Source organism: Emys orbicularis, chromosome 1 (assembly GCF_028017835.1).
Source record: "Emys orbicularis isolate rEmyOrb1 chromosome 1, rEmyOrb1.hap1, whole genome shotgun sequence".
NCBI lineage: Eukaryota > Metazoa > Chordata > Testudines > Emydidae > Emys > Emys orbicularis.
The window spans coordinates 48,994,434-49,014,344 of NC_088683.1; the positions used below are offsets into that span (position 1 = coordinate 48,994,434).

Here is a 19,911-nt window from a genome sequence, read left to right on the forward strand (position 1 = left end):
CTGAGCTGCGGCCTCAGCTCTACCATGTACTGGGTTGGAGGGATGTCGTATCCAAGGCAGGCCCTTTCAAAATTTTCTAAGAAGGCCTCAGTATCATCGCCTGCCTTGTAGGTGGGGAATTTCCTGGGATGGGAAGTGGTACCTGGAGAGGAGTTGTTAGGATGGTCTGATGCACCCTGCCTAGTCCTTGCTGCTTCCAGTTCCATCTCTTTTTCTTTCAGCTCCATCTCTCTTTTATGGGCCTCCTGTTTGGCTTTTTCTTCTCTTTCATGGGTCTCCTGTTTGGCTTTTTCCAGCTCCATTTCTCTCTTGTGGGCCTCCTCTTTGGCTTTCTCTTCTCTGTCTCTCAGCTCCATCTCTCTCTTGTGGGCCCCCTCTTTGGCTTTCTCTTCTCTGTCTCTCAGCTCTATCTCTTTTTCTTTCAGCTCCATAGCTCTCTTGTGGGCCTCCTCTTTAGCTTTTTCTTCTTTGGTAGTCATTTTCCTGGTTTTCTTGTGCTGGGTCACACCCCTCTGCAGTTGACTGAAACTGGGATGTACTTAGCTCAGGCTCCTGCTGAGTGCTGCTGAGTTAACAGAGAGTTTCTAACTAGCTACTTCCGAGGATGTAAAAAAGAAAAAAAACACAATTCAGCTTGTAAATTATCTTTACCAGTTGTTTGCTCATTAATTGAACCCTTCTCTTAACAAAGGACCTTGTTAAAAAAACTTAACACCTCTGCCTTCAGGCAAGGAGAGATAAGATATGCATCTACCTTCAGCTCTGCTCTCCAAGCAGCTAGAAGGAAAAAAAAATCTCTTACTGGCTTTTGGGTTTAAAACGATCCCACCGCTGTGCCACCATGTCAAGGCTGTATCCCCACTTTGAACTTTAGGGTACTAATGTAGGGGCCTGCATGAAAACTGCTAAGCTTATCTACCAGCTTAGCTCTGGTCCGCTGCCACCATCTTAAGAATTCCCTCCCTGGGAAGCCTTGAGAAACCTTTCACCAATTCCCTGGTGAATACAGATCCAAACTGCTTGGATCTTAAACAAGGAGAAATTGACCCTTCCCCCCTCCTTCTTTTCACCAACTCCTGGTGAATACAGATCCAAACCCCCTTTGGATCTTAAAACAAGGAGAAATCAATCAGGTTCTTAAAAAGAAGGCTTTTAATTAAAGCAAAAGGTAAAAATCATCTCTGCAAAATCAGTATGGAAAATAACTTTACAGGGTAATCAAACTTAAAGAGCTCAGAGGAATCCCCTCTGTCTTAGGTTCAAAGTATAGCAAACAAGATAAGCACTCTGGTAAAAGGTACATTTACAAGTTGAGAAAACAAAGTAAATCTAAGACGCCTTGCCTGGCTTTTACTTACAATTTTGAAATAAGAGAGACTTGTTTAGAAAGATGGGGAGAACCTGGATTGATGTCTGGTCCCTCTCAGTCCCAAGAGCGAACAACCCCTTAAACAAAGGACACACACAAAAGCCTTTCCCCCCCCAAGATTTGAAAGTATCTTGTCCCCTCATTGGTCCTCTGGGTCAGGTGTCAGCCAGGTTACCCGAGCTTCTTAACCCTTTACAGGTAAAAGGATTTTGGAGTCTCTGACCAGGAGGGATTTTAGTACTGTACACAGGAGAACTGTTACCCTTCCTTTTATAGTTATGACAGGCATAAAGTAGATTGGACATATTGTAAAGCACAGAAATAGGAATAATTTGGATTTTTTATAGCCTACATTTTTAAATTAAGTCACCTCACAGATATGTCTAAAATGATGTTGGTGAGTTGAGGACAACAATCAGAAGAGTGGGTGAATGTTACATCCAACTCTTTAGTTGAGGTTGTATTTCCACAAATTATCTAATTTCACAACCTTCAGTTGCTTTTAGATGATCAGATAGCAGCAGTGGCTAGTACTGATGTTGTTTTTCTTCTGTGTCTGGCAGGTAGGGTTCAAATCTATTTTTTGATGGGATATAGCTTCCGTGGCCGTGCCTTTGTAACTTTTGAGTACTGCAACACACTCCAAATCGGGCTACACCTTAAAAGCATTTGGAAACTGTGGCTAGTACAGAATGCATTTAAGTAGAGCTCCTCAGTGGCAGCATGTAACACCAGTGCTCTATAAAAATCCTTATTCTATTGAATCTTCTAAACCAGTCCAGATATTTGTTAAAGTTCCTCCCAACCAGCAGATGCAGCCAGAACACTGAATTTTGAGGATGTCATCATGCCTTTACATAGAAGGATTTAGGTATTTCTCAGGGTATGTCTACACTACAGCTGCTCAGCTACAGCACTGCATATCATAGAATGCCAGGGTTGGAAGGGACCTCAGGAGGTCATCTAGTCTAACACCCCTGCTTAAAGGAGGAACCAAGTCCCAGACAGATTTTTGCCCCAGATCCTTAAATGGCCCCCTCAAGGATTGAACACACAACCCTGGGTTTAGCAGGCTAATGCTCAAACCACTGAGCTATCCCTCCGTAGCTACTGTAGTATATATGCTTCCTATATCAGTGTAGGTAACCAACTTCCGTGAGAGGCAGTAGTGAAATTGATGGAAGAATTCTTCTGTTGATCTAGCCGTTTTTGCACCCGGGTTAGGTCAACTTATTTTGCAACTTAAGTGTAGCACTTACTTCACAGCCCTGAAGGACATAGCTAAGTCAATGTAATTTTTAAGTGTATACCAGGCTTTAGCCTTCAGTTTCTTTCTTCAGCGGGTATAGCAGGTGTTTAGTTGTCTCCCACTGAACAGGGCCGGCTCTAGGATTTTTGCCGCCCCAAGCAGAAACAATTTTGGCCGCCCCCCCTGTTTTTTTTCTTACTCCACCCCCGGCCTCGCCTCAGCTCCGCCCCTTCCCCAGATCCCCAGCCCTGCCTCCTCCCCCCAGGCTCTCAAGCCTAGGAGGGAGGGGGAGAAGAGGCGCGCGCGTGCGCCGCGGCCACTCAGAGTCTCCCCTTCCCTCCCAGGCTCTCAAACCTGGGAGGGAGGGGGAGCAGCGGCGCGCGAATCAGCTGTTTCGCGCGCCGCGGCCGCTCGGGATCTCCCCCTCCCTCCCAGGTTTGAGAGCCTGGGAGGGAGGGCGAGCAGCGGCACGTGAATCGTGCGAGCGGCAGCAGTGGAGGTGAGCTAGGACGGCCGGGGCACATTTTTAGGGGCGGCATTCTGGCGCCGGCCATGCCGCCCCTAAAAATGTGCCGCCCCAAGCACCAGCTTGTTTTGCTGGTGCCTAGAGCCGGCCCTGCCACTGAAGGAGAGAAGAAAGATGAAGGCCTAAAGAAAACAGAGTGACACACTGTGGTGTTGCAGCTACCTTAGCAGCACATGTGAATTATCTGTATACAGATTGAGATAAATTATGTATGCCTATGGCGATCTTATGAATACAGGGCTTATCTGATAGAGTACAAACTAATGTGAAATGTTTATAAGAGAAAAGTAAAATTTCGTATTTATTTTATTCTGTAGATACAATGTCAGTATTAGGATTGGACGAAGAGGAGGATACAGAATCACCCTGGGATTCAGAGGTACTTTCCATTAATATGGCTATTATGATCCCACCAATTTTATTCAATTCACTACTGCTCAAGAGTTTACTTTTATTGCATTTCTGACTTCTTCGTTGCTTAATGGATCATAGGGGTTGATGCTGTGGTTTTGAAGTACTTCTTCTATATTAGGGGCTGACTAGTTAAGACTGCTAATAACCTAGGTCTCCTGGCAGTGGACCCCCCAGATTCAATTAGTATTTCTAGCATCATATTGAATTATTAAATAGTTTAATTGTTTTAAATGTTTTTTAAAAGGTAAAAAAATTAGGTATTTAAATCTGTTTTTTGTTTTTTGGGTTTTTTTTTTAATTTTAAAAAAGACAATGAAATCTTGGCCCCATTTAAGTCAACAGTAAAACTCTCACTGAATGGATTTGGGGCCAGGTTTTCACCTTTTATCTCTGTCTGCAAGCATTGCCTCTGTAGAATCCCCTCTTAAGCTGATGCACATTAGGAAAAAGCTGTAACCATTGGAGCTGCACATACACCCTAGCGATGGTCTCTTGCCTCTCCCATATCCAGAGGATAGCCCCAGTTGCTACTCAGTTCTTGCGGACTGCTTTAGGCAGCAAGCAGAATGTAGTGGTGTTTTACCACATTAGTCTCCTTTTGAGAGTGTTTAACTTTTATCCTTTTAAAATTTTAATCTTAAAGTTTTAGGATAGTTAGTTTTCAGAGTAGCAGCCGTGTTAGTCTGTATCCTCAAAAATAACAGGAGTACTTGTGGCACCTTCTTGCATCCGAAGAAGTGGGTTGTAGCCCACGAAAGCTTATGCTCTAATAAATTTGTTAGTCTCTAAGGTGCCACAAGTACTCCTGTTATTTTTGAGGATAGTTAGTGTTAGTCTTTGTCAACTTTTTGGCCTTGTTGGACTTTGTTTCTTCAGTCCTCCTCATAGTATTCCCTGTGTAGCTGTGGGCCTGTTGATTATCGTAGGGTGCATGCACAACTCCCATAGACTTGTGTGCTGAGGACATGAACATCACCTGCACCTACAGTATAGAGATACAAACAGTCATTGTAAAGAACTGCAATTATTATTCAAGCAGTCTTTTTTTTTTTGTCTTTTTTTTTTTAATTTATCTTATTTCCTTACTTCATGTTACCACTTCTTCTGTGTTTATCAAGGCTAGTTCAGACATCTTAATTGACAGAAATTTTAACTAGCATTTTATTAACACTTTAATGAAAAATATTAATAAGTATTATGATTTTAAAATAGTCTATATTATGACATTCCTTTTCCAAAGTTTTTTCAGAAATACATGAGTTCTATGTATACTGGGTAGCGCACAAAAATGTTTGGTTGTAAATCATTGCTGATACCCAGCAACTAAAAATATTTATACTTTTTCTGTGGAAAGCAATTAAAAATTAATTGTATCCAGGTTATCATGCATGTTTTTAATTAACCAGTGTGCTTCTGAAAGCCCAAGAAAACTACCAGTCAACCTGTTAATTTCATCTGCTATCAGAACTGACACACACATGCAGAGTATTTTTGAGGAACCAAATGAAGGTAATTTTATCATTTGTATTATTATCCATATTTCATGAGCTTTTATAAAATAAGCTTAATTTTATATGTACGCCTTAGGAATTCTTCAAAAAAAGGAGTGGGTTGTTCTCTCAGTGGCAATAAAAAACTGCTGGTTAATTGTCATTATTGATAGATTTGTTTTTTTTACTCTTGATAAGAGCAGAAAATGCTTTGACATTCATTCAGGAGATGATCCATTTCAGAGGAACTGTGGTAGTTTGTATGTCCTTGGCCATTGACTAGCAGCTAAAATGGGTAGTAATTGGAATGTTACTCTCCTTAGTAGCTCAAACTGTATTTTCACTAGACTCTTGTTCTTCAAAACCTTGACATGGTTCAGGTTATTTATTTGTATAGAAAGTTTTTTCTGACAGAAAAGATGGTATGAGATATTTTTTTATGGTCAAAAAGTGTTATGATTTGCTGCTGTTATATTTCTTTCCTCTCTATAGTTTTATTAGCCCAGGAGGTTTAGCCTATGAAAGTTATAGAGAGATGGGGAGTTTTTGGCTTGATAGAATGTCTGACTCTGAATGACTTGAGATCATCCATTGTATATTACTTGAGGACCTCATAATCTCCATCCTGAGAGTGAGAAACCTAAGGGGGAAGGAAGATTTGGGTGAACTCCCAGAGGCAAAGACAGATGTTAAGTATTTTATTTGCTTAGCATCTGTGCATCTCATAAATGGTACTCTCAGTGCCTAGCTACTTTGGATCCATTGCATTTATATTTTCAAATATTCCACTTTCCAGAGCTTAACAGATGGTTCTAGATAGAAAGGAGTGAATGAAGTAGATAATTTTCTTGGAAATATATGATTTTTTTCATTTTCTGAATTCACACTTTATCTATGAATACTAATTTATTTCTGAGTCCAGAAAGGGTAGTACTTGGCATCTGAGAAGTCTAATTTTCTTAACAGTTCAAATGGCAAATGAGAAGTCCATAGTTGTATCCCTTTAGTGTGCTAAATAATCTTTCAGTAAAGCACCGTAAAAGATTATTGCTCTATTCAATAGTAAAAAAGAATAACAATATGAACATTGCACAAAATAATGGTTAATAGTTACAGATGTCTTTCGATTGTTCAAGACATTTGACACCTCACATCTTGATTAGTATAATTGTGCAATACTTAAAGCTACCTTACCACTCTGTTTCAGTTTGTGCAGAATTTGGTGGTCTACCTGGTTAGTGGAGCAGGTCCAGCTGGACCCATCATCCTTATTCTTCATTCATTCCAGTGGTTTTGGCTGCAATTAATGTTATTTGTCAGTCTGTAAAGCCCTACATGGCTTAGAGCTGGACAATTTTGGACATGTCGGACCAGATTTTCTGGAGTGCTGTGGCTCTTTGGCACTGCTCAGGCACATAAAGGGACTGTAATCTGGCCACAAATTCTCAACAGAGAGACCATGGGAGAAACTCTCTGTTGGGTGTAACTTTGCCAGATCCGGATCTGTGCCTTTTCTCCCTGCCCCCATCTGATGTAGAGTTCCAATCTGCTATGCCAGGGGTTCTCAAACTTTTGTACTGGTGACACCTTTTACACAGCCTCTGAGATCCCCCCTTATAAATTAAAAACATGTTTTTTATATATTGAACGCCATTATAAATGCTGGAGGCAAAGCAGGGTTTGGGGTGGAGGCTGACAGCTCGCGACCCCCCATGTAATTACCCTGTGACCCCCTGAGGGATCATGACCCCCAGTTTGAGAACCCCTGTGCTATGCCAATCCACTATTAAGAATCAAGCCTCTTCTTGTTCTCTTTGCACCAGCAAAATGTCTGAGATACCTGATGTACTTTTGCTTACTGTCCCCAGAAGTGCACTCTTGAGGATTGGAAGAAACTGTTCTCATTTGAAAGTTCTGGGCTATGGAACTTGCTACCTCTGCTGGTTAGCCAGAGTTCAAATCTGTTAGCCTGTAGAGCAAAGACTGACTGTTTTCAACCCAGCATCTGCCTGATTCTCTAAACTTTGTTGGTAATATCTGTCCTCTTCTGAATTTCTTGACTTTTCCTGGTGGGTGAACGTTGAGCACAAAAGGGTAATACTTGGTAGCTACTTTTCATAGAATCATAGAATATCAGGGTTGGAAGGGACCTCAAGAGGTCATCTAGTCCAACCCCCTGCTCAAAGCAGGACCAATTCCCAACTAAATCATCCCAGCCAGGGCTTTGTCAAGCCGTGCCTTAAAAACCTCCAAGGAAGGAGACTCCACCACCTCCCTAGGTAACGCATTCCAGTGCTTCACCACCCTCCTAGTGAAATAGTGTTTCCTAATATCCAACCTGGACCTCCCCCACTGCAACTTGAGACCATTGCTCCTTGTTCTGTCATCTGCCACCACTGAGAACAGCCGAGCTCCATCCTCTTTGGAACCTCCCTTCAGGTAGTTGAAGGCTGCTATCAAATCCCCCCTCATTCTTCTCTTCTGGAGACTAAACAATCCCAGTTCCCTCAGCCTCTCCTCATAAGTCATGTGCTCCAGACCCCTAATCATTTTTGTTGCCCTCCGCTGGACTCTTTCCAATTTTTCCACATCCTTCTTGTAGTGTGGGGCCCAAAATTGGACACAGTATTCCAGATGAGGCCTCACCAATGTCGAATAAAGGGGAACGATCACGTTCATCGATCTGCTGGCAATGCCCCTACTTATACAGCCCAAAATGCCGTTAGCCTTCTTGGCAACAAGAGCACACTGTTGACTCATATCCAGCTTCTCGTCCACTGTGACCCCTAGGTCCTTTTCTGCAGAACTGCTACCTAGCCATTCGGTCCCTAGTCTGTAGCAGTGCATGGGATTCTTCCGTCCTAAGTGCAGGACTCTGCACTTATCCTTGTTGAACCTCATCAGGTTTTTTTTGGCCCAATCCTCTAATTTGTCTAGGTCCCTCTGTATCCGATCCCTACCCTCTAGTGTATCTACCACGCCTCCTAGTTTAGTGTCATCTGCAAACTTGCTGAGAGTGCAGTCCACGCCATCCTCCAGATCATTAATAAAGATATTAAACAAAACCGGCCCCAGGACCAACCCTTGGGGCACTCCGCTTGAAACCGGCTGCCAACTAGACATGGAGCCATTGATCACTACCCGTTGAGCCCGACGATCTAGCCAGCTTTCTATCCACCTTACAGTCCATTCATCCAGCCCATATTTCTTTAACTTGGCGGCAAGAATACTGTGGGAGACTGTATCAAAAGCTTTGCTAAAGTCAAGGAATAACACATCCACTGCTTTCCCCTCATCCACAGAGCCAGTTATCTCATCATAGAAGGCAATTAGGTTAGTCAGGCACGACTTCCCTTTGGTGAATCCATGCTGACTGTTCACTTTCCTCTCCTCTAAGTGTTTCATAATTGATTCCTTGAGGACCTGTTCCATGATTTTTCCAGGGACTGAGGTGAGGCTGACTGGCCTGTAGTTCCCCGGATCCTCCTTCTTCCCTTTTTTAAAGATGGGCACTACATTAGCCTTTTTCCAGTCATCCGGGACCTCCCCCGATCGCCATGAGTTTTCAAAAATAATGGCTAATGGCTCTGCAATCTCATCCGCCAACTCCTTTAGCACCCTCGGATGCAGCGCATCCGGCCCCATGGACTTGTGCACATCCAGTTTTTCTAAATAGTCCCGAACCACTTCTTTCTCCACATAGGGCTGGTCACCTTCTCCCCATATTGTGCTGCCCAGTGCAGCAGTCTGGGAGCTGACCTTGTTTGTGAAGACAGAGGCAAAAAAATCATTGAGTACATTAGCTTTTTCCACATCCTCGGTCACTAGGTTGCCTCCCACATTCAGTAAGGGGCCCACACTTTCCTTGACTTTCTTCTTGTTGCTAACATACCTGAAGAAACCTTTCTTGTTACTCTTAACATCTCTTGCTAGCTGCAACTCCAAGTGTGATTTGGCCTTCCTGATTTCATTCCTGCATGCCTGAGCAATAGTTTTATACTCCTCCCTGGTCATTTGTCCAATCTTCCACTTCTTGTAAGCTTCTTTTTTGCGTTTAAGTTCAGCAAGGATTTCACTGTTTAGCCAAGCTGGTCGCCTGCCATATTTACTATTCTTTCTACACATCGGGATGTTTTTTTCCTGCAACCGCAATAAGGATTCTTTAAAATACAGCCAGCTCTCCTGGACCCCTTTGCCCTTCATGTTATTCTCCCAGGGGATCCTGCCCATCTGTTCCCTGAGGGAGTCAAAGTCTGCTTTTCTGAAGTCCAGGGTCCGTATTCTGCTGCTCTCCTTTCTTCCTTGTGTCAGGATCCTGAACTCGACCATCTCATGGTCACTGCCTCCCAGGTTCCCATCCACTTTTGCTTCCCCTACTAATTCTTCCCTGTTTGTGAGCAGCAGGTCAAGAAAAGCTCTGCCCCTAGTTGGTTCCTCCAGCACTTGCACCAGGAAATTGTCCCCTACACTTTCCAAAAACTTCCTGGATTGTCTGTGCACCGCTGTATTGCTCTCCCAGCAGATATCAGGGTGATTAAAGTCTCCCATGAGAACCAGGGCCTGCGATCTAGCAACTTCTGCTAGTTGCCAGAAGAAAGCCTCATCCACCTCATCCCCCTGGTCTGGTGGTCTATAGCAGACTCCAACCACGACATCACCCTTGTTGCTCACACTTCTCAACTTTATCCAGAGACTCTCAGGTTTTTCTGCAGTTTCATATCGGAGCTCTGAGCAGTCATACTCCTCTCTTACATACAACGCAACTCCCCCACCTTTTCTGCCCTGCCTGTCCTTCCTGAACAGTTTATATCCATCCATGACAGTACTCCAGTCATGTGAGTTATCCCACCAAGTCTCTGTTATTCCAATCGCATCATAGTTCCCTGATTGTGCCAGGACTTCCAGTTCTCCCTGCTTGTTTCCCAGGCTTCTTGCATTTGTGTATAGGCACTTAAGATAACTCATCGATCGTCCCTCTTTCTCAGCATGAGACAGGAGTCCTCCCCTCTTGCGCTCTCCTGCTTGTGCTTCCTCCCAGGATCCCATTTCCCCACTTACCTCAGGGCTTTGGTCTCCTTCCCCCGGTGAACCTAGTTTAAAGCCCTCCTCACTAGGTTAGCCAGCCTGCTGGCGAAGATGCTCTTCCCTCTCTTCGTTAGGTGGAGCCCGTCTCTGCCCAGCACTCCTCCTTCTTGGAACACCATCCCATGGTCGAAGAATCCAAAGCCTTCTCTCCGACACCACCTGCGTAGCCATTCATTGACTTCCACGATTCGACGGTCTCTACCCAGGCCTTTTCCTTGCACAGGGAGGATGGACGAGAACACCACTTGCGCCTCAAACTCCTTTATCCTTCTTCCCAGAGCCACGTAGTCTGCAGTGATCCGCTCAAGGTCATTCTTGGCAGTATCATTGGTGCCCACATGGAGAAGCAGGAAGGGGTAGCGATCCGAGGGCTTGATGAGTCTCGGCAGTCTCTCTGTCACATCGTGTATCCTAGCTCCTGGCAAGCAGCAGACCTCTCGGTTTTCCCGGTCGGGGCGGCAGATAGATGACTCAGTCCCCCTGAGGAGGGAGTCCCCGACCACCACCACCCTCCTCCTCCTCTTGGGAGTGGTGGTCGTGGAACCCCCATCCCTAGGACAGTGCATCTTTTGCCTTCCAATCGGTGGAGTCTCCTTCTGCTCCCTTCCCTCAGATGGGTCATCTAGTCCACTCTCCGCATTAGTACCTGTGGAGAGAACATGGAAACGATTGCTCACCTGTATCTCCATTGCTGGTGCATGGACACTCCTCTTTCTCCTTCTGGAAGTCACATGCTGCCAAACCTCTTCACAATCCTTCTGTCCCTGCTGTGCCTGCTCTGAATCTTCAGAACATTGTGGCCGTAGAAGCATCTCCTGACGTCTGTCCAGGAAATCTTCATTTTCCCTTATGCAACGCAGTGTTGATACTCGTTTCTCCAGCCCTCGAACCTTCTCTTCCAATATGGAGACCAGCTTGCACTTTGTACAGACAAAGTCGCTTCTGTCCTGTGGAAGAAAGACAAACATGGCACAACCTGTGCAGGTTACAACAGCTGATCGCTCACCTTCCATATCCCTGTCCTCTTAAGAGCTTCCTCAGCTGTTGCAGGAACCACTCAGAGAAACCTGCAGATGAAAGCCTCAGTGAGCTCTCTCCAGGCGAACTCCCAGGCAAACTCCCTCTGTTAGCCTCTGCTGTTCGCCGCTCAGCTGGTTCACTGCTGACTGCCCTTATATACCAGTCAGGCCCACTCAAGGCCCACCTGGAACAAAGCACTCCCAATTCACACTTTTCAAACAAACAAGCAAGCAATCAAGCACACGGTCAAACTGACCAACTGCCCCAGCAGCAGACACTCAGATACTCACCAACACAGCCCCCCTAATGCAGCATATTTATATTGATCTCTCTCTTTGTTTTGCCTGGAAGCTAAAGTAATGGATAAAATGTTATTTGATAAAAATAATACATAAACCTTAATACTTAAAATAATAAACTTTCTGCATGGTGCTCTGTGACCATTTGCTTATGAGGAGGGCAAGAAAGTTCTACTGCTAAGACAGCATGTTTCTTCCTATTTTTGTCTCTAAAGAATTATGATTTTGTCACTCTCATTGGAACATGATGAACATATTGATACAATTAAATGAAAATTTCATATCATATGTCATCAGGTTGTAGCCAAAACTTTTCCATCTTTTTGAAGGCTTGAAATCCTGTACTGCAGGGTTGCCTTGGGGAAGTCCGTTGCTTTGCTTTCCCTAAAATAAATAAAATGCTTTTAAAAAAGATCAAAAGACAATAGTGGAAATGCATTAGAAAGATTACCATATCACTGGACAGCAGTTTTGTTGAGATGAAGTAATAGTTGCTTATAAGAACACTTGAATTTTGGTAGTATTAAAATTATGCTATAATCCATTCTAACACATTTTATATTCCTCTTTGCAAAAGAGGATCAAGAAACTATATGATGACTAAGGTAGAGGCTACAAGAAGTGTAGACAGGCCAGTAGATCACATTATGGAAATATTACACTAGACAAAAGTTGAAACTGTTATTGAGAATTGTATTAAAAGTGGACAATACAGCCAAACAGAAGAGTTGTTTCTGTTAATTCCTGGTAAGCTAAGCACACTGATCTGTGGATCACTGAACTGAGATGGCATAATTTAGTGGTCTCTATGTTGAGAATTTGTGCCAGATAACTGAACTGAGATTACATAGAATCATAGAAGATTAGGGTTGGAAGAGACCTCGGGAGGTCATCTAGTCCAAACCCTACTCAAAGCAGGACCAACACCAACTAAATCATCCCAGCCAGGGCTTTGTCAAGCCAGTACTTGCATATAACTCTTCTCCGACTCCTCCCATCTACAGAAAATAGAGATTCTTCAACACACAAACACTTGTGGGATAATCATAATAGTACTGTTGCACTGCTTTATGACACATTAAACTACTCCACTCCACTTTGGCTTTTGTAACTTTCCAATCAGGAAATGAATTATTGCCTTCTAAGAAAGAATAAAGGTTTTATTTTTGTACTGTTAATCAGCATGGCCTTATTGCTTCACATGAATTACTCTAGCTTGGTCACTTGAAATCTGAGGTGCATGTTTGAACAATCATGTGTTTCTATAATACTAACATGTGCTGCTTGCTATGATATATTTAGCCTAACTAAAAATAAGTCTTGTGGAATTAAAACAATGGTTGCAAATAGACAATACATAGTTGTCACACAAGGTACTAATTTTGCATGAAGTTGATAACTATTACACTTCAGGATTTTAAAAGACACTAGTTAATACTTTCTCCTCCCCCCTCTTTGTAGGTTTTTGTGAAAAAACTCTTGATTCACAGGTAAGTGTCATTCATGCTAAGAATTTGTCTTACCAATTAAAGAATATATCATTATTTTGAATTTTATTTAATTTTTGAGTGTTGGATTGTCTATAATAGCCAAAGACCACTCAAGCAATTTTAGAAACACATGACACCTCTTCTTGTCCTGCAAAGGGAATCGAGATTGGCAAAAGGCAAAAATCAGGTAATATTCACTACATCAAATTTTGGTGAGGGACTGGGCATCTTCATTAACAAATATTTATCTTAAACATTGCTTATTTTTTTTCTTTTGAAGATTTAATGGAAGAACTTGGTTTAGATGATGCAGATGATATTGAAGGTATTTATATGGGTTTTGTCCTTTTTTCTGACTGACATGTTTTAATTGCAATTTATACAAAAATGATTTACAGTCAATGTATAAAACTTTCATATTTAATTTGTTAGTATTCTGTGCTTTTAACAACATACCTTATGACATTTGCTAATTCTTTCTTGAAGAACACGCAATAACTGATCCAAAAATATAGTCAGAGTTTGAGATCCTAAATCTTGTATAGAGAAAATGTGGACTTAAGGGATTTTTAATTTTGTTTAATTTACGTTGATTTGTAATGTGTTTTTTTTCTTTTATTAATCAGCCAAGAGCTGAATTCAGGGTTCTGTGTTCCCGCTGCAAAAATTAGGTGTTAAGCATATCAACTGAAATGGAGGGAATACAAAACCTTGGACTCAGTTCTAGGCAGGTAAGTAAAAGAGAGAACTTTCATGTATTTTGAAGTGCATTGTAAATGAAGTATATAGCATACATGTAGTCTGTTTATGATTTAGGATCTCAAATTCTTTTTGTTTTTTTAAAAAAAATGTACTTCAATTCTCCCCACTTGGAATTCAATGGAGGCTAAGCTTCTTTTTAGAGAAATTTGTAAACGTGCGCTTGTAGTTTGAGAGCAGAAAATGTGTTAAAAGCATGAGCTTCCATTTTTCTCTTCTTTTTGCAGTATGTGCTCTTTTGGAAGAAGCTGAAAGAGTTGGATACTTTATTATTTGTATTACAGTAGCACTACAGAGCCCTAGTAATAGACCAGGATCCCATTGTGTTACAAATGCAGAACAAACAGATGGGCAGTTAGTAGCATATTTTGTTGGCTCTTAATGTTCATCTGCTCAGTGTATTCCAGTAAGTTCCACGACACCTTATTCTCTCCAGTTTCACATTATCTCTCACATTATCTCTCAGCCTTGAGAGAAACATTCACAAATATTTCTTTGTTTCAAAGTGGCTTTAAGCAGAGTTCATGTGCATGGAGATGGTCTCATGTTACTAGTGGCTAGATCGGGGGTGGCAAACTACGGCCCGCGGGCTGGATACGGCCCCTCAGGGCTTTGGATCCGGCCCGCGGCGCCGCCGGCACCACGTACCTGCAGCCCCCGGGCGGGGGGGCAGAGTGCTCCGTGTGTTGCCTCCAGGCACCGCCCCCCACAGCTCCCATTGGCCGGGAACGGGGAACCGCGGCCAATGGGAGCTTCAGGGGAGGAACCTGGAGGCACGGCAAGGGCAGCACATACGGAGCCCTCCGCCCACCCCCACCCCACCCCCAGGGGCCGCAGTGCTTCCGGGAGCGGCACGGGGCTGGGGACAGGGCAGGCGTGCAGGGAGCCTGCCCTGGCCCCAATGCGCGCCGCTGCCACCCTGGAGCCGCTTGAGGTAAGTGGCGCCGGGCCAGAGCCCGAACCCCTCCTGTACCCTGCCCCCCAACTCCCTGCCCTAAGCCCCCTGCCTGCACCTCACACCCCTCCTGCACCCCAACTCCCTGCCCTGATTCCCCTCGTGCACCCTGCACCGCTCCTGCACCCCAACTTCCTGCCCTGAGCCCCCTCGTACACCTCACACCCCTCCTGCACCCCAACCTCCTGCCCTGAGCCCCCTCGTACACCTCACACCCCTCCTGCACCCCAACCTCCTGCCCTGACCCCCCTGCCGCACCCCGCACCCTTCCTGCATCCCAACCCCCTGCCCTGAGTCCCCTACTGCACCCCAACCCCCTGCCCTGAACCTCTCCCGCAGTCCGTACCCCTCCTGCACCCCTTTCCTGAGTCCCCTTGTACACCCCACACCCCTCCTGCACCCCAATCCCCTTCCCCGAGCCCCCTCATACACCCTGCACCCCTCCTCTACCCCAATCCCTTGCCCTGAGCCCGTTCCTGCACACCGCATCCCCTCCCACACCCCGCACTCCCTCATGCACCGCAACCCCCTGCCCTGGCCCTGCATACAATTTCTCCACCCAGATGTGGCCCTCAGCCCAAAAAGTTGGCCCACCCCTGGCCTAGATGTTTCCAGAGTCCAAGGGGCCTAGGAGCCCCTATTTCATTACTCTGTAAATCTAGGGGGAAGGGAAATGTCCTGCATTTGCCGAGCCTGGAAAAGACAGAATGAAGAAGATACTTGATGCATTAGGATTCACGCAGGCCAGTAAGGAGTTCAGCCAGACACCTCCCTTGGATCCCTGGGTACCTTAAATGCTGTGCTGTTGCCCTGACACCAACAGCTAGCATACAAGCAGGCAGGTCACACCCTGGATTCTACTGCCAAATTACTCTTTACAGGGGGACATCAACAATCCTTTCAGCCCTGTGTTCTTCCCCAAAAATGTCTGTCTGTTTTGTTTGGCTTCTCATTTCTGGTGTTCTTGTGCAGCTTTCTCAGCCTCTCATTTTAGGGCTTTTTGCTACTTTTCCGATATAGCCAGCTCTAAATTTGCAGTTGTTTCACAGTTGCTAATTTTAAACTTCCTTTGTTCTGTTTCCACACCTGAGATAATAAACAGAAAATAATTAAGTTGTAATCTTTCTTTGATTGTTTCCAGCCTTTTGACTTGGGAATCACTTAAAACTATTTTACTGTTGCTTGAAGTGTAATTTTCAAATAGCAAGTTGTATGTGAATCCTGCTGCCTATGCCAATGTGACACTTATGGGTTCACCCAGGCCAGTTATGGTGTTCAGTCAACATCTGCCTTGGAACTCTGGGTACCTTAAATGCTATGCCGTTGTGTCTCACAGCTCTGACATCAACAGCTAGCATGCAAGTTGTACCCTGGCTTCCACCACCCAGTTTCCCTTTGCAGGGGGAACTCCACAACCCCAAATCACCTTTCTCTGCAGTGCACAGCCCCTCTGACTGTAGCATCCACAAAACCTTATTAAGTTCGCTGCTCCTTTAAAGTGACAGTACACAGCAGCTTATTAACTTAACTGGGGTTGACAAACCTTCCACTTCAAGCAAAGCACTGAGCTGGTTTATGGTAAAAATAAAACAAGTGTATTAATAAAAAGACATAGGTTTAAGTGTTACCAAGTATGAAGAATAAGGTAGAAATGGTTACAAACAGAAGTAAAAATATGTTTTTAAGACTAAAAATCAACTTAAGAAACTAGAGTAGTTTGTCTGATCACTGGCATTCTTCCAACATGGCTGGCCCATTCTTTAACCAGGACCTAACACACACAGCTCAAAGTGTTTGGTTTCTTTGACTATTTGAGTGAAGGATAATTATGGGGTTCTCTTCCTTTCTTTTCATGGTCCAGTAAACTTTTGAAATGTATTCTTTGAAACATGAGCCCAGATAAAGTTTCTTTCTCCTTCAGCGGTGTAAATTCTATGCTATCTTCTCCCCTACTTTTTAGCTTGATAGCTTTATTTACCTTGTATGTATTGGGACCTTCATTGTCTCTGCCTGACGACCAGGCTGGTCAGACAAACAAATACATATTCCTTTGTCCTGGACAGACTGGGCTTATGCATTGTTTGTCAAACACATTTTAAGAACATAATTCTAGCATGTATTTATAACTCTTTGTACACACTATACATATACTACACAATGATTTTTGGGGCCAGGTGTTACCAGTTGTATATGATTCCTTACACGATACCTTTTAGAGACAAATTATGACAACAGTGTGTGAAGTGTAGTGAGTATGTCAGGCCTGACAAAAGTTGCTGACGCAGAGTAGTGAACCACCAATGGGCATTTTTGTCACACCTCCCCCCTGACATTGACGCAGTACAATAAGCTATTCCTTAGGCATTGGTCCTAAATCCCCCTTAGCCCATAGGTTAAGGGGCACCTTTTCACCTCTTTACCATCTCTATTTCCCCAGCAGTTGCTGCACACCCATCTGAGTCACTCAGGCCAAAAGGTTCCAAAGGCATGAAACCAGATCTCTTACCACCCTGACTCAGCCCTGCTCCCAGAAGAGCCTTGGCCCACAGCTATTTACGTAGCTGTACTAGTGATTCACCACTTCCTGCAGTTTTTGGGCCACAACATCTTCCAGCTGTGCCTCAGTTCCCCTGCTCTCAGTGGAGTGCTGGCTCATAGCTATTTACCTATCTGTGCTAGGGTCCTACTAATTCTAGCAGATCTTGGGCCACAGCACCTTTTAGCTGTGCCACAAACATACATAACACTGACTCGGTTTCCCCAGTGAGGGTTTACATCCTTAACCACTGAGTGTGGTCATGGCAGGCTTGTACCTTAGCCCTTGGGCTCAACCTTGTTATATCATTACAGAAAATAGCACATCAAGAAAAAAACAAAACTTCCCACGTTCCCACAGTCAGAATTACAGAATAACCTTTAGTGTCCATAGTGACTCAGGCTACAGGCAGAGTAACGGGATCCACAATACACCCGTCTGTGTGCTTAGCACCTGATCAGGCACATCATTATGTCCTTCCTCCAGGTCTCGTGTGTGTGATTTATCCCCCTCTTCTGTTCAAACTTCCTGTGTTTGTCCTGGTCAGCAAGCTTCTGTTGCTCCAACTCTGTGTCCTCACTCTGACGCTTTGAGGTCCATTTGTTGTGTCCTGGCTAAAGGACAGGCCAGCTATGCTGGAAGAATGACTGGTGAGAAACTTCTTTGAAGAAAAGACTAGTATAAGTTGAAATTCAGTTGTAGAAGCATATTTTTACTTTTGATTTTTTGTAACCATTTCTAACCTTTTCCCTTATACTTGGTATCACTTAAACCTATGTCTCTTTGTTAATAAGCTTGTTTTACTTTAGCCATAAAGCAACTCAGTGCTTTGCTTGAAGTGGAAGGTTTGTCAACCCCAGTTAAGTTAATAAGTAGGGCTGTCGATTAATCGCAGTTAACTCACGCGATTCACTCAAAAACATTAATTGTGATCAAAAAAATTAATCGCGATTAATCGCAGTTTTAATCGCACTGTTAAACAATAGAATACCAATTGAAATTTATTAAATTTTTTGGATGTTTTTCTACCTCTTCAAATATATTGATTTCACTTACAACACAGAATATAAAGTGTACTCTGCTCATTTTATATTATTATTTTTATTACAAATATTTGTACTGTAAAAATGATAAACAAAAGCAATAGTATTTTTCAATTCACCTCATACAAGTACGGTAGTGCAATGTCTTTATCGTGAAAGTACAACTTAGAAGTGTAGTGTTTTTTGTTACATAACTGCACTCAAAAACAAAACAATGTAAAACTTTAGAGTCTACAAGTCCACTCAGTCCTACTTCTTGTTCAGCTAAGACAGACAAGTTTGTTTACATTTACAGGAGATAATGCTGCCCGCTTCTTATTTACAAAGTCACCTGAAAGCGAGAACAGATGTTTGCATGGCACTTTTGTAGCCAGCATTGCAAGTTATTTACATGCCAGATGTGGTAAACATTCGGATGCTCCTTCATGCTTCGGCCACCATGCCAGAGGACGTGATTCCATGCTGATGGCGCTCATTACAAAAATGTTAGTGCGCTAACTAAATTTGTGACTGAACTCGTTGGGAGAGAATTGTATGTCTCCTGCTCTATGTTACTCACATTCTGCCATATATTTCATGTTATAGCAGTCTCGGATGATGACCCAGCACATGTTGTTCGTTTTCAGAACACTTTCACTGCAGATTTCACAAAACGCAAAGAAGGTACCAATGTGAGATTTCTAAAGATAGCTACAGCACTCAACCCAAGGTTTAAGAATCTGAAGTACCTTCCAAAATCTGAGAGGGAGGAGGTGTGAAGCATGCTTTCAGAAGTCTTAAAAGAGCAACACTTCCCATGTAGAAACTACAGAACCCGAACCACCAAAAAAGAAAATCAACCTTCTGCTGGTGGCATCTGACTCAGAGAATGAAAATGAACATGTGTTGGTCCGCACTGCTTTGAATCGTTATCGAGCAGAACCCGTCATCAGCATGGATGCATGTCTTCTGGAATGGTGTTTGAAGCGTGAAGGGACATATCGTGTCCCCACGACACAAGCGTGAAGGGACATGGCACGTAAATATCCTGCAACGCCGGCTACCTCGGTGCCCTGCGAACGCCTGTTCTCACTTTCAGGTGACATTTTTGAAAAGAAGAAGTGGGCACTTTTATCTCCTGCAAATGTAAACAAACTTGTTTGTCTGAACCATTGGCTGAATAAGAAGTAGGACTGAGTGGACTTGTATACTCTAAAGTTTTAAGTTGTTTTATTTTTGAACGCCGTTTTCCCCCCACACACACATAATGCTACATTTGTAAGCTCAACTTTCATGATAAAAAGATTGCACTACAGTACTTGTATTAGGTAAATTGAAAAATACTATTTTGTTTTTTACAGTGCAGGTATTTGTAATAAAAATAAATATCAAGTGAGCACTGTACACTTTGTATTGTGTGCTGTAATTGAAATCAATATATTTGAAAATGTAGAAAACAGCCAAAAATATTTAAATAAATGGTATTCTATTATTCTTTAACAGCGCGATTAATTTTTTTAATCGCACGATTAATCACAATTTATCTTTTTAATCAATTGACTGCCCTATTAATAAGCTGCTGTGTACTGTCTCTTTAAAGGAGCAGCAAACCTGATAAGGTTTGTGGATGCCACAGTAAGAGGGGCTGAGCACTGTATAGAGAGATGTTTTGGGGGCAGAATTCAGGGCTGAAAGGA

General features: G+C 43.4%; 1 protein-coding gene across 1 annotated transcript in view; it reads left to right on the top strand.

Annotated features, from left to right (window-relative positions):
- Window positions 1-19,911, top strand: part of ANKRD26 (ankyrin repeat domain containing 26) — a 173,887-nt gene that overhangs the window by 52,971 nt on the left and 101,005 nt on the right. Inside the window, exons 13-17 of the mRNA XM_065405700.1 lie at window positions 3,462-3,523; window positions 4,965-5,067; window positions 12,914-12,942; window positions 13,042-13,129; window positions 13,223-13,267. Of these exons, the coding sequence (XP_065261772.1) occupies window positions 3,462-3,523; window positions 4,965-5,067; window positions 12,914-12,942; window positions 13,042-13,129; window positions 13,223-13,267 (327 nt within the window). The remainder of the gene's footprint in view (window positions 1-3,461; window positions 3,524-4,964; window positions 5,068-12,913; window positions 12,943-13,041; window positions 13,130-13,222; window positions 13,268-19,911) is intronic.